Consider the following 17,617-nt stretch of genomic DNA (forward strand, 5'->3'; position numbering starts at 1 on the left):
TTACTCCGTATAGCTCTCTACAAATTTGCTATCATAATTGGTGCTTCGCCTTTAAGGTGAAACTGCGACAACTTTTTTTGTTTGTAGTAATAAACTTCTCTCGACGCCGTAGTGAGTTAACAGCTGTCAATAATTACGATACCCGTGATGCGAAATTTGAGCGCAGCTTTGTAGGTGTTTTGAATTCCATCGGTTGCGTCGCACATCGTTCAGAAAGAAAGCGTGAACACGGAACGTGTGTGTGTGTGTGTGTGTGTGTGCGTGCGTGCGTAGAAGAGCATATATATATATATATATATATATATATATATATATATATATATACATGCTACGCATTTATGCAGACTTCATCTTCCTCTGTACAAAACCATCAATCATCAGCTCGTGTTCGTTTTCGCGTCGGTGCCACTTTTCCTTCTTGGGATAAAGCGTCGTCTCGACCGTGGTATTTCAAGTGGTGGAGGTGCTTTAAGATCCCTTCGACATCTATCCTCATCAAGATCTCTCCTGGAGCTACGTTCGAGACGCCGCTAACGCCAAGAGGCCGCCATGTCGCAAGACCAGCCCGCAGCGTCCACCAGCTCGGTTCAAGTGCTAGCCACCCCCACTCCCAGCTTTGCCAACAACCGGTATCGCGATCCTGAAATCTTCTCTGGCTTGCCTGGTGAGGACGTTGAAGACTGGCTCGACAGCTACGATCGTGTCAGTGAGTACAATAACTGGAACGAGACATCGAGGTTAAAAAACGTACCATTTGACGTCCCTCAAGTAGCCAAGACATGGTTCCTGAATCACGAGAGAGAGACTTCCGTGATTGGTCGTCTTTCAAGCAGCAGCTACGGCGGATTTTGGGCACACCCACGGTTCGTTCGGAAGCTGCTATTCTGTATTTTCATATATATATTTATAAATGGAGCTGGGCAGGCCATGTAATGCGTAGGATGGATAACCGGTGGACCATTAGAGTTACAGAATGGATACCAAGAGAAGGAAAGCGCAGTCGAGGACGGCAGAAAAATAGGTGGGGTGATGAAGTTAGGAAATTTGCAGGCGCAAGTTGGAATCAGCTAGCGCAAGACAGGGGTAATTGGAGATCACGGGGAGAGGCCTTCGTCCTGCAGTGGACATAAATATAGGTATAGACTGATGGTGATTATGATGATGATGATATATTGTCCCGTAGTAGTGACGGTGAAGAAAACAGTCGCAAAACTGTGAAAGACGAAACGACTTTTTATTGGGCGAACATGTGCCCACAAAAGCAAGTTGCACTCGAAGCAGAATGATACCGGCGAACACAGTCGGCGATTGTCGAAGTCTGATCAGCGGCGAAACGCGTCGGCTTTTATACATGAGTAATCAAAGGTTCCAGTGTAATCCCTGGTGCCGGCGTGTCTTCCAGAAAGTACTAGACCATTCGCGCCGCTCATGCAATCAGATTACATAAGCGTCGGTGACAACAGACACCCGATAGAAGCGGCGATAACGTTCGAGAAACTTCCGATACATGCAGGCGTGTCCTGCGCCTATAGCGTGAACGTTTAACATTTGTAGCCGGTGAAAAGCGGCCACCGGTGAAAGATAAACAAATACACGCGTCAATATCAGTGTAGTTCACGTTCCTCTAAAACAGGAACGACAGCTCATTCCTCGTTCCTTCCCAGCTTTGTAACGAGTTCCCCGTTACAAGTTCGTTTAATGCGAAAGGAACGCGTTTCAGTTACACTTCGAACATTGGAACGTGTCGTTACATTAACGTTACATTTGATTTTTCTAAATTAAAATATAGTATCGGATAATCGTGAAGCGAAATAAACTAAGCACTTTAAAAACGTATATTATACGAATTTGAACATCGCTGGCAGCAGATTATCTGGAGATAAAAAGAATCCAAAGAAACGCTCCTAGACGAAGTTTTTTCAGGGAGCACCGGACATACTCCAGCCATGTCTAAATGCAACTTTGGCGCTCGTCTATTACAAGTGCAACGCATATGGCAATTCCCACTTAGGTCTTCAAATTCGCAGTCAGGATACTGCGTATCAGATGTGACATGTACCAATATATTTAAATTTCTTGCACAAGAAACCACATCGAAAGGAACCGTACAAAGGCGTTTAATGAATGCTGATTCAGTATTACTGTATGAGTGGGTTAAATATCCAGAATACATATTCGTAACTTAGTAAAGTCCCTTTTTGAACTCAGCAAGAGTTGCATCTCGATGTTGGTGTCTGACAGACGAACCCGTTATTTCGTCACCACTTCGTTGGCAATGCTGAAGAGCCATTCCACCGTACTGTCGGGTACTGTCGGAGGGTGTTGTCGTGTTATACTTGAGGAAAAGTTAGTTCAGTCTCTCGAAGTCCTTCGTCTGCAACAGCGGGTAGTCAACTGGTACCAGCAGGTACCGCGACAGCTCATCCTGTGCCTCGGCTGGAAGAGTTTGGTTCCCGAACGAGAAGAAATCTTCGGGTGCGGACGAGGTAGCAACATCTGCGCTGGTTGGTTTGGTCACCGCAGCCAGCTCTGTCTGGATGTTGATGGTCTCCAGTCACAAGTCACAAAAAAAAAAACGGCGAACTCACGAAAGAAATTCACCATTGTCACGTGACAGGCAAGCGGTAGTTCTTTGCGCCTCACGCGATCGCCCATCCGCGCTGCATGATGCGCTGCGTACGTGCGTACGTCTGTTCAATGCATGCCGTGGAACGTTTACAGAAGGAATGCCGTTCCATCTACCGTTCCTTCGTAAACCTAGCGAGTTACGGTTACAGTTGTTCCACCGACCCTTAAAGGGACATTGAGGTAAATGCAGGAAACGATAAGAGACTCCCCGGGGACATGGAAGTATACTTACCCGATGACGAAGGCACTCCTCAAAAAAAATTATGTCACTAGTATTCAACCACTCGGATTAAAAAGGTAATTTCGTTGCATTATAAGACGAAAGAAAATGCTACTTGTCTACTTCTATTAGATTGTTAGAAAAAAAAACTTTTTGGCGTTGCCCCTGATAACGATATGGCTGGTGTAAAGGTTTCGTTTTCGCTGGACTCTGCGCCATGCGCTTTCGAGTTTCAGGAGTTCCGATATCGCGTAGTGCTGCGCTGGTGTTACTGGTTCGCTAAACTCGGACTTGAAATTGCAAGCAGCACAGAATGCCACGTCCATGTGATGTCGCGGGATGCCCGAACGGTCCGCGCAACGGCACGTCCAGACGGTGACCAACTTCGTCGCCCGACGTCGCATTGCTCGAGTCCTCGCTGCTTTCGCGCTCGGAAGAGCCGGCGTCGAGGCCGCCGTCGTAGTACGCAACGATGCCGGCAGCGCAAGCCCTCAGCAACATGTCACACTCGTGGGAGCTTAAATCGATGAAATTGAGCCCCGCGTCTCGAGCCAATGTGTCGTTGTCAGTGTCGTCAACAAGGTCCACTGCGACGAGCGTCGACGGTCATCATGTTTACAATGCGGCGCACACTTTTCCTTCCGCTTTCGCACTGCCGTCGGCTCTTCTTGGCTTTCTTTCTGGCCGTGCATCTGTGTTTTCCGCAAAATAATCGTAGCGCCGTCTGTGGGCGGCGCTTTCTCACCCGCGACCCAACGTCACTCTGAGAGCATGACGTCACCACTCCTCGCTCGGGAAGGCGGGCGATTTGAATGGCTCTAAAGGTACGCGGACGCTTCAGACGCAATTTTCTTATAAAATAAGTCCTTTCTTGGCACGAAACAACCGTTTCGAGGTTTCTATGATCGTATTTTAACATTCCACATTGACTTAATATTTGCCTTTTGTCCCTTTAACGGAACGGTGGCGTTCCTCCGTTCCTTCCAAAAGGAACTAGTTTCAGCAACGCCGTTCCGTACAACAGTTCTTATTGTCCATCTATTTGTCTTCTTTCTTTTGTTGGTGATGCTCTTCATCTTCTTCCCCTAATTTACCACCCCTCATTCTTCTGCTTCGGCTTCTGCGTCTTCTTCGACTTCCCCACTTCATTTTGTATTTCTCCGTCTTCTTATACTACTACTACTAAATGATTTTCCTTCAACTACTACTTCGTCGTCGTTCTGTCCGCCCCATCACACCCGCCATTTTGACCATAACTTCCTTCCTTCCGCGCTCTTTGCTCTTGACTGTTAAGAAGCGTCGAATTTGACGTATGGTTTCATTACGAACGTTCCTCGAACTCGTTTCCCTCTCTCTCTCTCCGGGAGAATGGCCTCAGCACTCGCGGGCATCTCGCTCTCAAGCTGATCTTTTTTTCCCAATCGCGTAGAAATAAATTTTGTTTTACACCCTTTCTTCTTCATGGCCGAACCATACTCCCATCTTTGCCCTCATTTATTTCGAAGACCACAGGAAGTCCCTGCTACTTCACCTACGTTCAGCTCGCTCGCTTCGTCGCTAGAAAAAAAAAAGAATTAAAAAAAGCTTTTTCGCGAAGGCATTTCTTGGGGGTTGAATTCACATTTTCTTCGTCTTATTCTTCTGCCCATTTCTCCTTCATCTCCCATCTTTATCCTCGCTGTTGCCTGTTTCTCGAGAGACCTCTGCTATCAAGCGTCATTTTTCATGATCGCGAGCTCAAGTATAAAATAATTCAGGGTGTACACATTTCTTTCGCTCTCTCTCTCTTCGGCCTTACGCCGGAAATAAAAAAATAATGATATACGGGAGTTATGAAGCTCTAAATTCATGCGAGAGGAAACTGGGGGAGGGGGGGAGAAGGGAAAGGGATTTATATGCCGGCCCAAATGCCTTCTTTCTAAATACTGTGAGATCAGCGATGTGTATACGTTAGTCCACTTCCTCTTTTTCTTCTCTTTTTTTTTCCTTTTTCACACAGTTATCGATGCGCTCGGCCCCGTTGCTTTTACCTTGTCCGGAGTATCTTATTTTATTCGCGAGCGCACATAGAGCGATGCGCATATATATCGACTCCTCCGAGCCGAATCGCCCCAGAGATCCTCCACGGCGTTCAACGGAATCACCGAGGAGGCTCTCTGGAATGGCATCTGGGGCGATGCTTAAGAAGAGCCCGAAGGCACGTGGGTTGACTGAAAAAAGGAAAAAGAATGAAAAATGCACCGTAAGTACCTCGCCGAGTGCAGAGTTATAAGAGAGAGAGAGATTCGACTGCTCCCGAATCTGCAGTTCTGAAGCTTTTTTTTTTTTTTTTTTTGCATCAAAGTGCGTTTCCTTCCCCCGGGGGTACGTCTTCGGGGCTCGGAGGTATTTTGAGCAGTGTCCCAGAGTGCATATCGCTGAGGGGGTTACGATAGTGTACGGCTCGGGCACCAGGAAACGGCATGCGATTTGTTGAAGAAAGTATAACACTGCGTTGATCTCCTCGTGACGAACAGTATACGCAATGCCCGCTTTTTGCCTCCGACTACGGTTTCCCACCTTGTGGACGAGCCGTCGTTCCGCAATTCCTGCAGCACTTGCGGCACCGCGGAAACCCACGAGCGTATGGCCGGTGGATTAGGAGCAAAGCACGTACCTTGTTTAACTGCTCGCCAGAGAAGCGAGCGAACTTTTAATGCTTTCAGCCAGGTCGGTAAAGGTTGAATAAGTACTCAGTTGCTGATGAACAGTCAATAAGTGATATACTTTCGGCACTTTCCCAGCCTGACATCATCTTTCGTAGAAAGCAGTCGAATTCAGGAACCTTTAAAGAAATCTTGCGGCATTTATTTTAAGCCGATTTTACCTGTAAAAGACAGTTTTTGGTTCAGTCCGGCTCAGCTCCACTAAGCTAGAATGATGGCAACATAGCACTGAAGTCGACGGGAAGCTAGCGTTAAACGCATGGAGGAAGGGAGAAAACTAGAAGGGAGGCGTTTTGTCACGCAGCCAGCCGTCGCAAGCTACCTTTCCGTGCAGCCGCTACGTTCGCTTTCTCTCTCTCAAGAGGTCGGCGCCACATGTGACCCCACGCTCGGTGGACGCGGCCCAGTGTGGCTGGTTCACGTTAGGTTTTATTGTATGCGAACTTGTTTTAGGTGCTTTTCCAAGCAATCCGTGTATATTTTCTCCCGAAATGAAGTTCAGCAATGTAGACAATTTGGCTATAGTTGGTATCTGATAAACTTGAAAATGGTGGATACGCACTCTCTTGCTGTTGTGATATTGTGCGCGGGCCCCCTTTTCACGATCTCCTGATATGATTGCGCTACTTCCGCCGTTTACATAAACCTATACAGGGTTTCCCAGCTAACTTTAGCCAAGTTGTTGAAAGAAAAAGGAAATATTAAAAGCCCTATACATTTATCGGTTTCGCTGCAAACGACAGACTTTTTTTTTTTTTTTTTGTACAAGCGCGCGTCTACCACGACGGTGGAAGACACTGAAACTTGCCGTAACATGATTACTCTTCAAGGCCTCAGTTTTATACCGCAATACTCCCTCCTAGCTTTTTTTTCCCTTCCTCCATGGTTAAGAGTGCTAGTTATCCCGTACAGCTCGCACAGACACTAAGTGATTACCGTGCACTGCTACAGCGGTGAAGCGCATGTAGGAGAGAAACACGCGGTGGTGATGAACGTGCCCTCGGCGAGCACGTTCATTTTGTGAAAGGCGGCGTGGTCGAGTTAGAATGCTGCACAAACTCTTATTTTTGTTATTAGTTACAGGCATATGCCCTTACAATAACTTACAAACAAAGCTGCCTAACCTTTGGAACTCAAGGGTTGTCGTAGCTAGGAGGTTCCAAAAAGTCGCACTTTCACCGGAAAGGTGAACCATAAATTGCGGTAGCAAATTTACTAGTAGAGTATGCGGAGTAAGGGTAGTAGTTTTATGGGCTGCATAAACTTGGACACATTCGCTTACTAACTGAATTAACAAGCATAGTGTCAGCGCACTCAAGCAAACATGAATAGATCACACTCGATGACCGCAGGTAACCGATGTCAAAACGCTGGCGTGTGCAAGCGCTGCAGGAGCAGTGACCGAAGGTTCGTGTGGTCTGTCGCTTCAATGGAAACTGAGTGGCGAAAGCACCGCGGATACAAAGGTCAGAGCCCTGTGGAGATCGCTTTCAAGATACGGTGCGCGCGACAGCCCTCAGCCGCGCAAAGTACAAATACGCAGTTCCTGGGATAGTATAGAAACCGCTCACCCTCCCTCCCGCACTGCTTTCCCGCTTTCCTGCTTCCGCATGGGGGATTGAGTCGCCAGTTGCCCTTGCGCCCGGTCGCAAGATACGCATTTAGTGCCGCAGCTAAACGTCGCCTCCCCTCCCTCCCTCCCTCCCATCCCCCCACGGCCTTTCGCACGGACCGGAGACGTCGTGTTTGCTCTCTGCTGTGCGTTCGCTCTCCGTGAAAGCGCGCGTCCCTTGCGCGCTTTCACATTCGCACATGCAGCATATGGCGCGCGGCGAGGAGTTTATCGCCGTCGGACTTTATACGCAACCCCACGGCAACGACGACAACGACGGCGACGACAGGAATGCGCTTGGAGTGTCCATATAATTGCTATCGCAATAAAACAAGCGGTGGCGGCTAAGTAGTACCCTTTATTTCAAATTTAAGTGACCTGCGTAATAAACACGAATACTGTGTGTAGAGCCACAGATGTCATCGAGGTCACACAAACGCTATATTTATTAAGTTTGCATACTTATTCCTTGCATATAGCGCAGAGGAACATATCTTGCACTGCTTTTAACTTGCGTCGGAAAATTGGCGTAACCTACATGTTACGCCATTGACATTGGCGTAACGTTGGCGTAACATTGGCGTAATGCGAGGCTTTGCCTTTTAACCGCAATGGCAGTTTCGCGACGACTTTCGCGAGCACCAGATTTCCGATACTACGTAAAAATAAAAAAAAATAAAAACGGAGTGTACTGAACTAATATAGAACCCGGAAACACGGACCAGCAAGCCGACTGAGTCAACGGATCTTTTTTTTTTCGTACACAGGGAGAAGCGCGCACTAAACATAGTTCAAATAAATCCACAGCGTAAACGTTCCTTTGAATTACACCAACTAGCTCAAACCAAGACTCTGCACCTACCAAGTGAAAGTGCTGTTCTTTTTATTATTTCAGTTAGTAAGAAAACATACAGTCACAGGAGAACGGTGCCAGTTTCCCTAATAGAAACTCTTGTATCCACCAGATAATGCAAGTCTGCTCAGGCATCTGCAGCCTCGAGAGAACCATTTCGATTGGTAGTACTGGAAGAAGATGTGAGGCCGGGCTAGTTGGTAACGCGTGATGATGCGCGCAGTGGAACAGGGGGACAAAGGACGGGAAGAAACGACGGAGGCAAGTGCTGCGAATTTTATTGAGCGTGAACTCCTTGAGTAGTTTTACAACCTGGAGTCGATAAACGTCAAGATGAATTGCGCCAGCAGGTCACGTGTGCTTCACTCCCGACGGCCAGCACAACAGCACAAACAGAAGACGAAAGCAGCGGTGACGTTGAACCCGCAGCAATAGTTAACCCGAATGACATGGACGAGATTACATAAAACACCAAAAATATAACATTTACCAGAAACGTCATATCCTGGGAAAGCGCGAAATATATTATTCTACAGTGAAAATGCATACAGAATTTTGTTGCTGCAGGCACTCCGGTTTGTCATAAGTTATAAGGATGCGAGTGCACCTTCTAAATATTAAGTTGTACAATGTCGCAGAAGTTTGGTTTTTAAGTACACCAATATGTTGCCAAATAATTTTAGATATCATTAATTTATTTCCATGTGACGGTAATTCTCGCACTACTACATAGCACAGTTGAGACTATACAGCTGTTCTTCCACTATTTATGACCATAAATTTATGTCAAAGCATCGCGGCGTAATACCCACGCCGTTCTTTCTTTGTTGGGAACGATATAACAAATAATCGAAATGTTGCGCGTCTCTTTTTTCTTCCGCTATTATATTTAATAACATTGGGGGGAAATTTAGTAGCCTACTTCATAAATCATGCTTTCCGGCTTCCAAATATGTTGCAGTGTCTCTTGGCATAAGCGTGGTACTTCCGTTCTACAAAATTAATAAAATCAGTGCACAATATTTCTACCAGCTGTTTTTTTTATTCAAATGCATCTCATGCATACTAATTAGGGAACTCGGGCAAAGATTACACAAAACCAGAAACTGAAGCGGCGAAGGCCATGGAAGACGCAATAAAAAAAAAAGAACGGGCTTCATCTGAGAAACTGAGCACTTACGAAGAGACCATGCATGGTAGGGAGTACCCAGAGGAAAACCGGGCAATATTTTGCATTAATCTGCATTTTGTTCATTAATACTCTGGCTCTAGAGCTTTGATCTTTCGCGCGAAGACTGGGCCTCTCTCCAAATAGCGTTCGATCATGCGACGAATAGCCTCAGTGACAGAAAAGATTCGCCGTATATTGAAAGCAAGAAAATGGGCCTCATTTGTGCACTGAAAGCCGACACTATCGATATTTCGCACAATTCATTAATTAGGGACTGCTAAATATCCACTCTTATTATAATCTAAATGCGAATCCCCGGTCTCTCTCGTTTATCTACGTCTACTGTCGCCAACTGTTAGGAAGAACCCCTCCTGACCAATCGGTGGGATGCATTAGGTCAGCGCTTTTGTTTTTCTTCTTTTCCTAATAAATCAAGCGTGTTGAAATCATGTCAGACTAAATACTAATGAGAGGTGACTTCTGCGAATCCTAATAGTGCATTCCAGCGGATGAATGAGTGAAGAAAAATGAGATACGGGCTCTTTAATGAATCGCGGATAGGTTTGTCTTGCGGCATGCCTATAGCATGCTAACTCCTGATGGTAATCGTAAGAAATAAATTGGCACGCACATTGTACGTGACAAAAACAAAAAAAGAAAATGCAGAGAACGTACACAACACAGAGCGTACAAAGTAATTAAAGTATCTCGTTGGCTCCAGTGTTTCTCAGAGTGAATAAAAGCGTCTTTGTCGCGCGGGATACGCATACGTGGCACTGGGTGATACGCATAAACTCGACGAAGTAAGTGTCGTCCGTCAAGGTACGACAGTCTCATGTATATTCAGTGCTGCCATTAGGGCGGTTCTTTCAGATGTGAATCCATCTGCAAGAGCAGACTAAGTGGAAGAATGATTTATTCGAATGTAGTAAAAAATGTTGGCAAGATTTCTGTCACGGGCTTCTCCACAGACCATCAATTGTTTATTGATTAAAGATGACAACATGAGGTAAAATGAAGGCTTAGAAGCAATAAACATCCCAACAGAGTTTGTTGCCGCGATTTAGTGGGGGAGGAAGAGCACTTCCCAAATGCGCTCAAAAAATGCTCATCGCAAGCGCCCTCGTATGACTCGGCGACACCAGCCTTACGAGAATGAATTGTGGATTCTGAAGGTTGTCTGTAGGCTCCTTGAAGAAAGCTTTGCCTTCTAAGCGACTTGTCCTCTTGTCTATGTAGAGTCTATATAGGCTGTTCATATATTATTATTATTATTGAAAAATCTATTTGCTTGATCCCCGACTTCTGAACAGAAATTCTGTACAAATCTGCCGTCAAGAAACGTAGGACCATATTTACGCAGGCTCTCTGTAGACGAACTACCGCCTTCGCACAAGAAATAACGATACGCATCTACAGAGTGCTTAAATAAATTTTAGTGCAGGCTCAAGTGCCCTCACGTCCTTTCGAGAACGCACTTTTAGAAACATCGAAGACCTTTGCCCTCCGCAACGGTGTGTCTGTTCTCATTGCTCAAATAAGAAAACAGAAACCGTTTATTTTGCTCAACGTTTACTTGCTTTCACCTCGGACTTAACACTCGACAATTTTGACATGCATTTATGTCTATTTCTCTTTCTTCCTGCGGCAATCAAATCAGCGCACGGCACACCACCAGCATTTCCGGCCACGCACGTCAAGTTGAACCCACGAATGGGAAAACTTAGTATTCACTGAAATGCGCTTGCCTCATCACGCACTTCATTCCCTACTGCGATTGTTCGCGGTGTGCGCCAACTCCGTCCACTGAGCAGTTCTCCTCTGCCCCCATCGCCATTTGCCCGCATCCCCAAGTTCAGCAAAAAAAAAAATGTTATGCGGCGCAGGCCAAGCGGCAACCTAATGCGGGACCATTCGTCTCCACAGAACGCGAGCCACGGTTAATTAGATTCGCTACTGTGTCAAGAATTCAGGACAGTTCACCCTTTCTTTTCTCCCGAAAGCGAACAAACGAGCAAACCGAGCCGCTATTGGTCTCGGCAGATGAGTTCGATTAAGTGTATCGGGCTCCCTCGGTCCCTGCCGCCATTCACTCTAGGGGTATAGTCCTCCTCGGCCCCTGACTCCGCTGTCCTGGCGTCCGGACCTCTTTTCTCGGGTGGATGACGAAGGAGGGCGGAAAGGAGAGTGGGGGGGAGGGGGGCGTGTGTTCGGGGGGCCAGAGCGGGGTGGCCATTGTGCTCAGCTGCGGCTCACAATGGCGGTGCGCTTGGCGGCCTCTTTCTCGTCCCCTTGGGAGACTTTGTTATGGGTCGAGGGATGGCCAGGGCCACCATCGCTCAGTCTCAATTTTCCGCCGGAGCTGTTCCGCTTACGGAAGCGCGCCATTGGCTGAGATTGCTTCGCGAGGGAGAGACGACGACCGCGCGGCATGTTCGCCCGGAAAGGCATTGCCTTTCTCTGTCCTCGTTTTCAATTCAATTTTTTTTCTTCTTTTCGCTCATTCCGCCTTCTATTAAACGCGCGTTCTTTCCATCCAGCTAGGCTCCAAAGATAAGTGACTCTTTTGCCCTCAAAGTTCCTTGCTCATTATCAATGGATCGCGGAGCCTGCTTGTTCCCTTTCATAATAGGTGCAGGTATCGGAAGGAACACAGCGTGAGGCTGTCGTTGAATGATTCCCGAATCTGCTGGCTGGCCGATGTGGGCTGCGTAGGCAACGGTATTATACGCGGTACACGTCGACCATCTCGAGATCCCGAGATGGACGCCTCGTCCATATGAAGAACGTTTCTGTTGTTCGCAAAAGAGATGGTCCATCCGTATACGGGGAATATATATATATATATATACGTTTCCCTGTACATCTAAGCCCCATTGTTATATTCTATTCTTTAAAGCATAAGTGGCCCCTCTCCCATGAACTTGCTGCCAGAGTCTATCAGAAATTGTCTGCGTGATTGGCACAAACTTAACCCTTGAAATCCCCAAATTATAAGGGATGGCTCAAAAAAGAATGCTTGGTTATTCTGGTATAAAGTAACTCGGGGTCACGTGGGCGAAAATCACCGAAGAGGCCCCGTGTGCTTTTATAGGTGCCATTTTGCTGTACAATTCCTATGAGTATCAAAGGGCCTTAGCGGGACATATACCACAAAAATTAAACCTCTATGTGAAGATTAAGCATATGAGATACTTCCGGGTGCCCCTCGAAGCCCAACAACTTCGTCAGAGAAATACAACATCATGATTGAGGGTGTACGAGGAGCTACGTTGCGCAGGGTTTCAGGGTAAATTACACAACACGTAATTCCATTACGCAGATCAAATTTCTACGCACTGCGAGTTCCTGCGTTCCGGTAGCTGAGCACTGCGAAAACTCACCTTGTTCTCAACAGAAGGGCGGCATGGCTGGTGTGTCACCACGCTCGAAACCTGAAGAAAAGAACAAAATTTATCCGAAAGGGTTCCACAACTTCGCATTGCATTTGAACTCTCTTTTTTAATCTATCTAGAGAAGGAGGCTTCTACGGCCACCCAAACTCAAGCATCTAGGGCTTGGATGTCCTCTTTCAGCCGGGAAAAGCAGTACCTCAGACGACCTTGTCCATAGCTACGTTTCCAGCATGTTACCACGATTTCGACTGGGCTCTACGACTTCACAACCTTACAGATAAACCTAGATTTACCTGTTTGCGTGTCAAATCTGGCCACTAGTACGGTATTAAATTTATGTTCTTCGCTTCACGTAGATTCCAAGATGTGCGTTGGATCTGCATACTTTTTCAAACACTAAAACAACACGCAACTAATCACACTAAGCGAACCAATACATTGCGCTGACCATTTGCCAGCGTTTTTGTCTTTGTTCCAGCCATTAAGCAATACTTCTTGTCTGACTGTTCCTGCTCTTTCGTTCAGAAATGCAATGCTTCAGTACTGCGAGTGCTAATTATTTTTTTCTGTCCATTTGTGATGAGAGTCCAACATTTATGTATCGCGAAATTCCTCCATAATCTTATGCCCGCTTAGTAAAAACAAAGCTAGCCAGCAAAAATATCCAGAAATTTACAGGAAATTAATAAAGTGCTAAAAATATCACTTCCGCACTCAATTAACGAAAAACCGTAATCAAACTAGGGAACAATATAGAAAGTGCAAGAACCGAAGCACATTTCCTTGTCCCCATCTCCGCGAAGACCATACCGCAAATAAACACTTCTTATAAAAAAAAACTGACATTCTCTAGTCACAATTCTTTTTCCAGACCATCGTTTTATACCTTCTAGGCCCTATGGTTGCAGAATGTAACCAGCACGAAAAATTGCTCGGAAACAAGTTCGAACGGCCCATAGAAAAAAAAATACGAAGCGATTACAGTGGAGCTCAAGGAATATCTGTGACGTGACTTAATTAGCATTGCTAATGAATGTAAATTGTGGATTCCCCCCCTTTCTTTTCGCCTCTATTTTTGAATACGGCGAAGTCACCGACAAGGGAGGGGGACGGAAAGGGGGGGGGGGGGGGTAGGAACGTGCCCTATTTCTTCCTTTGATTCATGGAAGGCTCCGGTCTCGGGCGTAGACCCAAGGCGCCCCTGGTTCGCACCTTTGACGCTCGTACCTCGGCGGCAACGGGCCGCATCGAGTGATAAATGAACTGGGCCGCCTCTGAAAGATTGTTTTAACTGCGCTTCATTTATGCACATACGCGCGCACGCACTGTACACACGGACGGACGCACACGAGAGAGATACGTATGCAGAGAGAGGTAGAGGGCGTTTCAGCAGTGCCCACCAAACCAGGAATAAAAAAGAACACGGCACGGAGAATAGAATCGAGGGAAAAGGCCTGCCTCGTACCGCGCGCAAGAAAAGAATGAGAGACGGCGAATAGGAGCGCAAGAAATGAATTTCACGCCCGACGTGTTCGCAAATGATGTGCGAACCACCAAAGCGGAATTGCGTACAAAAAACGACCGCTGTATATATTCATTGCGGGAAGATAATTATAGCTCGCACGATCCCTTTTTACCCGGCGGAGAGTTAGGTTAATACATGCAGGACGATTTAAGAAAACGTAAAGTGCGGAAGAAGGGATGGGGGAGGGTTCGCCTCGTCTAAGGAGTGTTCTTTTACGATGCCAGCTAATTGCGTGGATGTTTATTTAGTTCTTCTCGCCCGGTTTCCTTTATTTTTATTTCAGGCAGTCATCTGTGAGGTGGCTAATATTTACAGATACAAATGATCATATCGCAATGCAGTCATGTGCATTAGGGGAAAACAACGTGGTATAGTAAAAGCGTGGACATAATTTCGACAATAACTTCATGACGTTTATTCAAAATCAGGCAAAATCAACAGGATGCATGCTATCGAACAAGAGTACCGGTAGGATTTTCTTAGAACATAAACGTCAAAATAATCTTGCAGGTTGGTTTTTTTCGTCTATCTTTGAGTCTTCTTGCCTCGGCAACCTCAAAGCATTTCGTGCACAATGCAAACCTTCCCACGTGCCAACGTTGGGGTGCGCGATAAAGAACACCAGGTGGTCCAAATTAACCCAGAGTGCTCCATTACAGCCTCTATCATAACCTTTGTGCCGCTTGCAGGCGATAAACTCCATCAATCATTGTCCTCTTTGGCGCGCCTCACGCTCCTCTGATGTTATCATGGACATTTTTCCAGAAAACAAATATCTGATATGCTAATTGCAGCTTCTTTGTACTCATTTTGTAAAATTATTGCTTGAGCATGTTAAGCTATACATAACACGATTGCTTTCTAGACAGGCTGGCACTTCTTGTTTTTGTCAAAAAAAAAGAGAGAAAGACCCCGCAGCGACCAATACAACTTTCTTTCTTTCTTTCTGTCTTCCTTTCTTTCATTCTTGCTTTCTTTTTTAATACAGGCTGTTTAGTGTCTTCAGATTTTGGTGTCTTCAGACAACTTAATTATAATGCTAAGATAAACGGCTAGTGAAATGTCATTCACATAGAATAAGAAAAGAATTCGCCTAAAAGAAAGAGGTCATAAGGGATTGGCAGGGAGGTTAACCAGGCTGAGCTCGGTAGGCTACCCTGTAGTGACCTCAGAATGATACTTTTGCGAACCTGAAACCAAGTGGAAGTAAGCACGAATCACTCCCGCAGAAACAAACTGAGATCGGTTGATAAAGCAACGCCAGGATATAAAGGATTGAAATTATAAATTTCGTAGATTTCCTAGAGCCTTATTGTACATTATACAATAAAGGTCTTGTCAATATATTCAAATAACGAAAGGTCAACTTGCGTTGAAGCGCCTAATGTTAGCGTGATTTTGTGAGCGAGTCACACAAGCTGTGAGGTGGTGGATATACCATTACAGAAAGCAGGTTGGGAATTAGACAGTTTCTAGGCCCAAGGTGGTTCGTAATGATATTGCAATTGTGTGCTCAAGAATTTTGCATCATTTGCGGTTTTTGTATAATTTTAAGCCATTAGCTGCCACTATGAGAGAATTTTCAGTTAGGTTTGTTTTTACATATGCGTTAGTACAAGCTACGGCTGAAAGCAACCCTACGCAGACACGTAGGGAAGACGATTGCAGGCTAATAACTGCACAAGGAGGCAATTAACAACTTATTCATGCTACTTTTTAATTTTACAATACGAAGCTTAGAGATAATCAAACTAAGCTTTGCATCGGAAGATGGAAAGTGTTACCATTAAATACCCCCCCCCCCCCTACAAAAACCCAACACACTGGCTCAGCGAGAGAAAGTGAGCGTCAAACACATCCGTAAAATTAAAAAAAAAGCACACCCTCTGACGGTTGCGTATTATTGTGACACGTTCATTTGCATACTTCGATCAGATTGGCGCTCGCCAACGTATAGCCGACAATTTCTATAGCTTTTATATTAAAGCCTTTTCTCGTCGTCTCGTGCGCTCTCCTCAACGCGATCTCGAGCTTCAACGCTTCCTAGCACCGCCTCCTCCCCCCACCCCCCACCCTCTTTTTTTTTTTTTTTTTTTCCACGGTGCACGGGTTTCTCGAGTGCCGACAGCGATATCCGTGTAACCCCCGGCGCGCCTCGAAGCCACTCGCAACAAACTGCTCGCAACTGCATGCATATGCAGCAGCGAGCAGAGGACGGCAGTGCACGCCATAACGCGCACCACGCGGCGTTGCCGTCGCCGCGACTGTCGCTAATCGCCCACTTCTCGCTAACGATCCTGCATATACGCGGCTCGCAGGCGCACAGGCGCGCCCTCTCCCGGCCGGCGAATCACCCACTCGTGGCGCGGTCGCCTGGTAGATCCGAGCGCGACGTTGAGCAACTCGGGGAGGTGGGGGGACCTGCACTTGACATGAACAAAATCGCAACGGGCTCTTAGAGAGTAAAAAGAGAGGCACCCCCATCACCCACGCACCCTCGTCTCTGCGAATGCCGTCGGCTAGCACCAACGCCACCGTACGTGACGTTCCGCTGCCACTGGAAGTAAGCGCGTGTAAAACTCGGGGGCCGATTTTAAACTTCGGCTCATACGGAATAGCCCTATATACCGTATATATGCGCTCGTATGTGTCCGCGCTATTGTGTAATGTCGGCGCACCACTCGCGTTGCGAAATCGGAGAGAAGTGCGCGCTGGTCCGTAAGTCGGGAAAAGTTTCCGGGCCATTTGTGGTGTGAGGCCGGAGCTTGAATGAAGTTTACAGGTGAAGTTTGGGGAGAATCAGAAGCTGGAGGGTGTCTTCGATTTGTGTAATGTGCGTGCAAAACGCTCGGCGTTCACGCCAAATGATTTTTTAATGTCCGAAGCATAAGGAATAGCTAGTTTACTTATATGCAATGACGAGGTTTCATATTGTTCTTTATTTAGTATTATCTGACTGAATGTTTGTGCTTTAAGCGCTGCTTCTGCTTTTATGTCAATGTGTCCGTTGATAGCTGGATATTGTGTCGTTATTTCTTGTAACTGTCAATTTTCGATTGTTACATTGTTATTTATTATTTGTCATTTGTCTTTAATATGGCCTTTATATCTGTTGGCTGAAACACACCTTTTCGTGACCCTTAAGTCTGCAGACAGTGTCAACCTTCCTATCGTAGATTCTTTTCTGCCGTCTTTCCCACATGTACGCAATTAATTATTTATATGAATATTGCCTCCCGCGTGTACAGTGTTTTGCAGAGGCTAATGTACTTACGAAACTGGCGCATTACTCGTCGTTTACGTTATTAGCTGGGAAAACATGCGAAAGTTGGCTGCTAAAAATCTTGTCATATCAACATCAGTGACGAACACAAAGCTTTAAAAGAACAACAAATATGTTTTGAAAAAGCGTAGGGGTAAGAAAAAAAAGCGGTTCGCAATAACTATCTCCAAAGTAGGGTTTACGGAAATATTACTGAACAGAAAAGGAAAAGGATGGCAAAACGGT

The 17,617-nt window shown here is 46.1% G+C and overlaps 1 protein-coding gene across 1 annotated transcript in view; it reads left to right on the plus strand.

Annotated features, from left to right (window-relative positions):
* The first annotated feature begins 549 nt into the window (after positions 1-549).
* Positions 550-17,617, plus strand: part of LOC119456860 (Down syndrome cell adhesion molecule-like protein Dscam2) — a 197,658-nt gene continuing 180,590 nt past the window's right edge. Inside the window, exon 1 of the mRNA XM_037718677.2 lies at positions 550-706. Within this exon, the coding sequence (XP_037574605.1) occupies positions 550-706 (157 nt within the window). The remainder of the gene's footprint in view (positions 707-17,617) is intronic.

Source organism: Dermacentor silvarum, chromosome 6 (assembly GCF_013339745.2).
Source record: "Dermacentor silvarum isolate Dsil-2018 chromosome 6, BIME_Dsil_1.4, whole genome shotgun sequence".
Taxonomy (NCBI): domain Eukaryota; kingdom Metazoa; phylum Arthropoda; class Arachnida; order Ixodida; family Ixodidae; genus Dermacentor; species Dermacentor silvarum.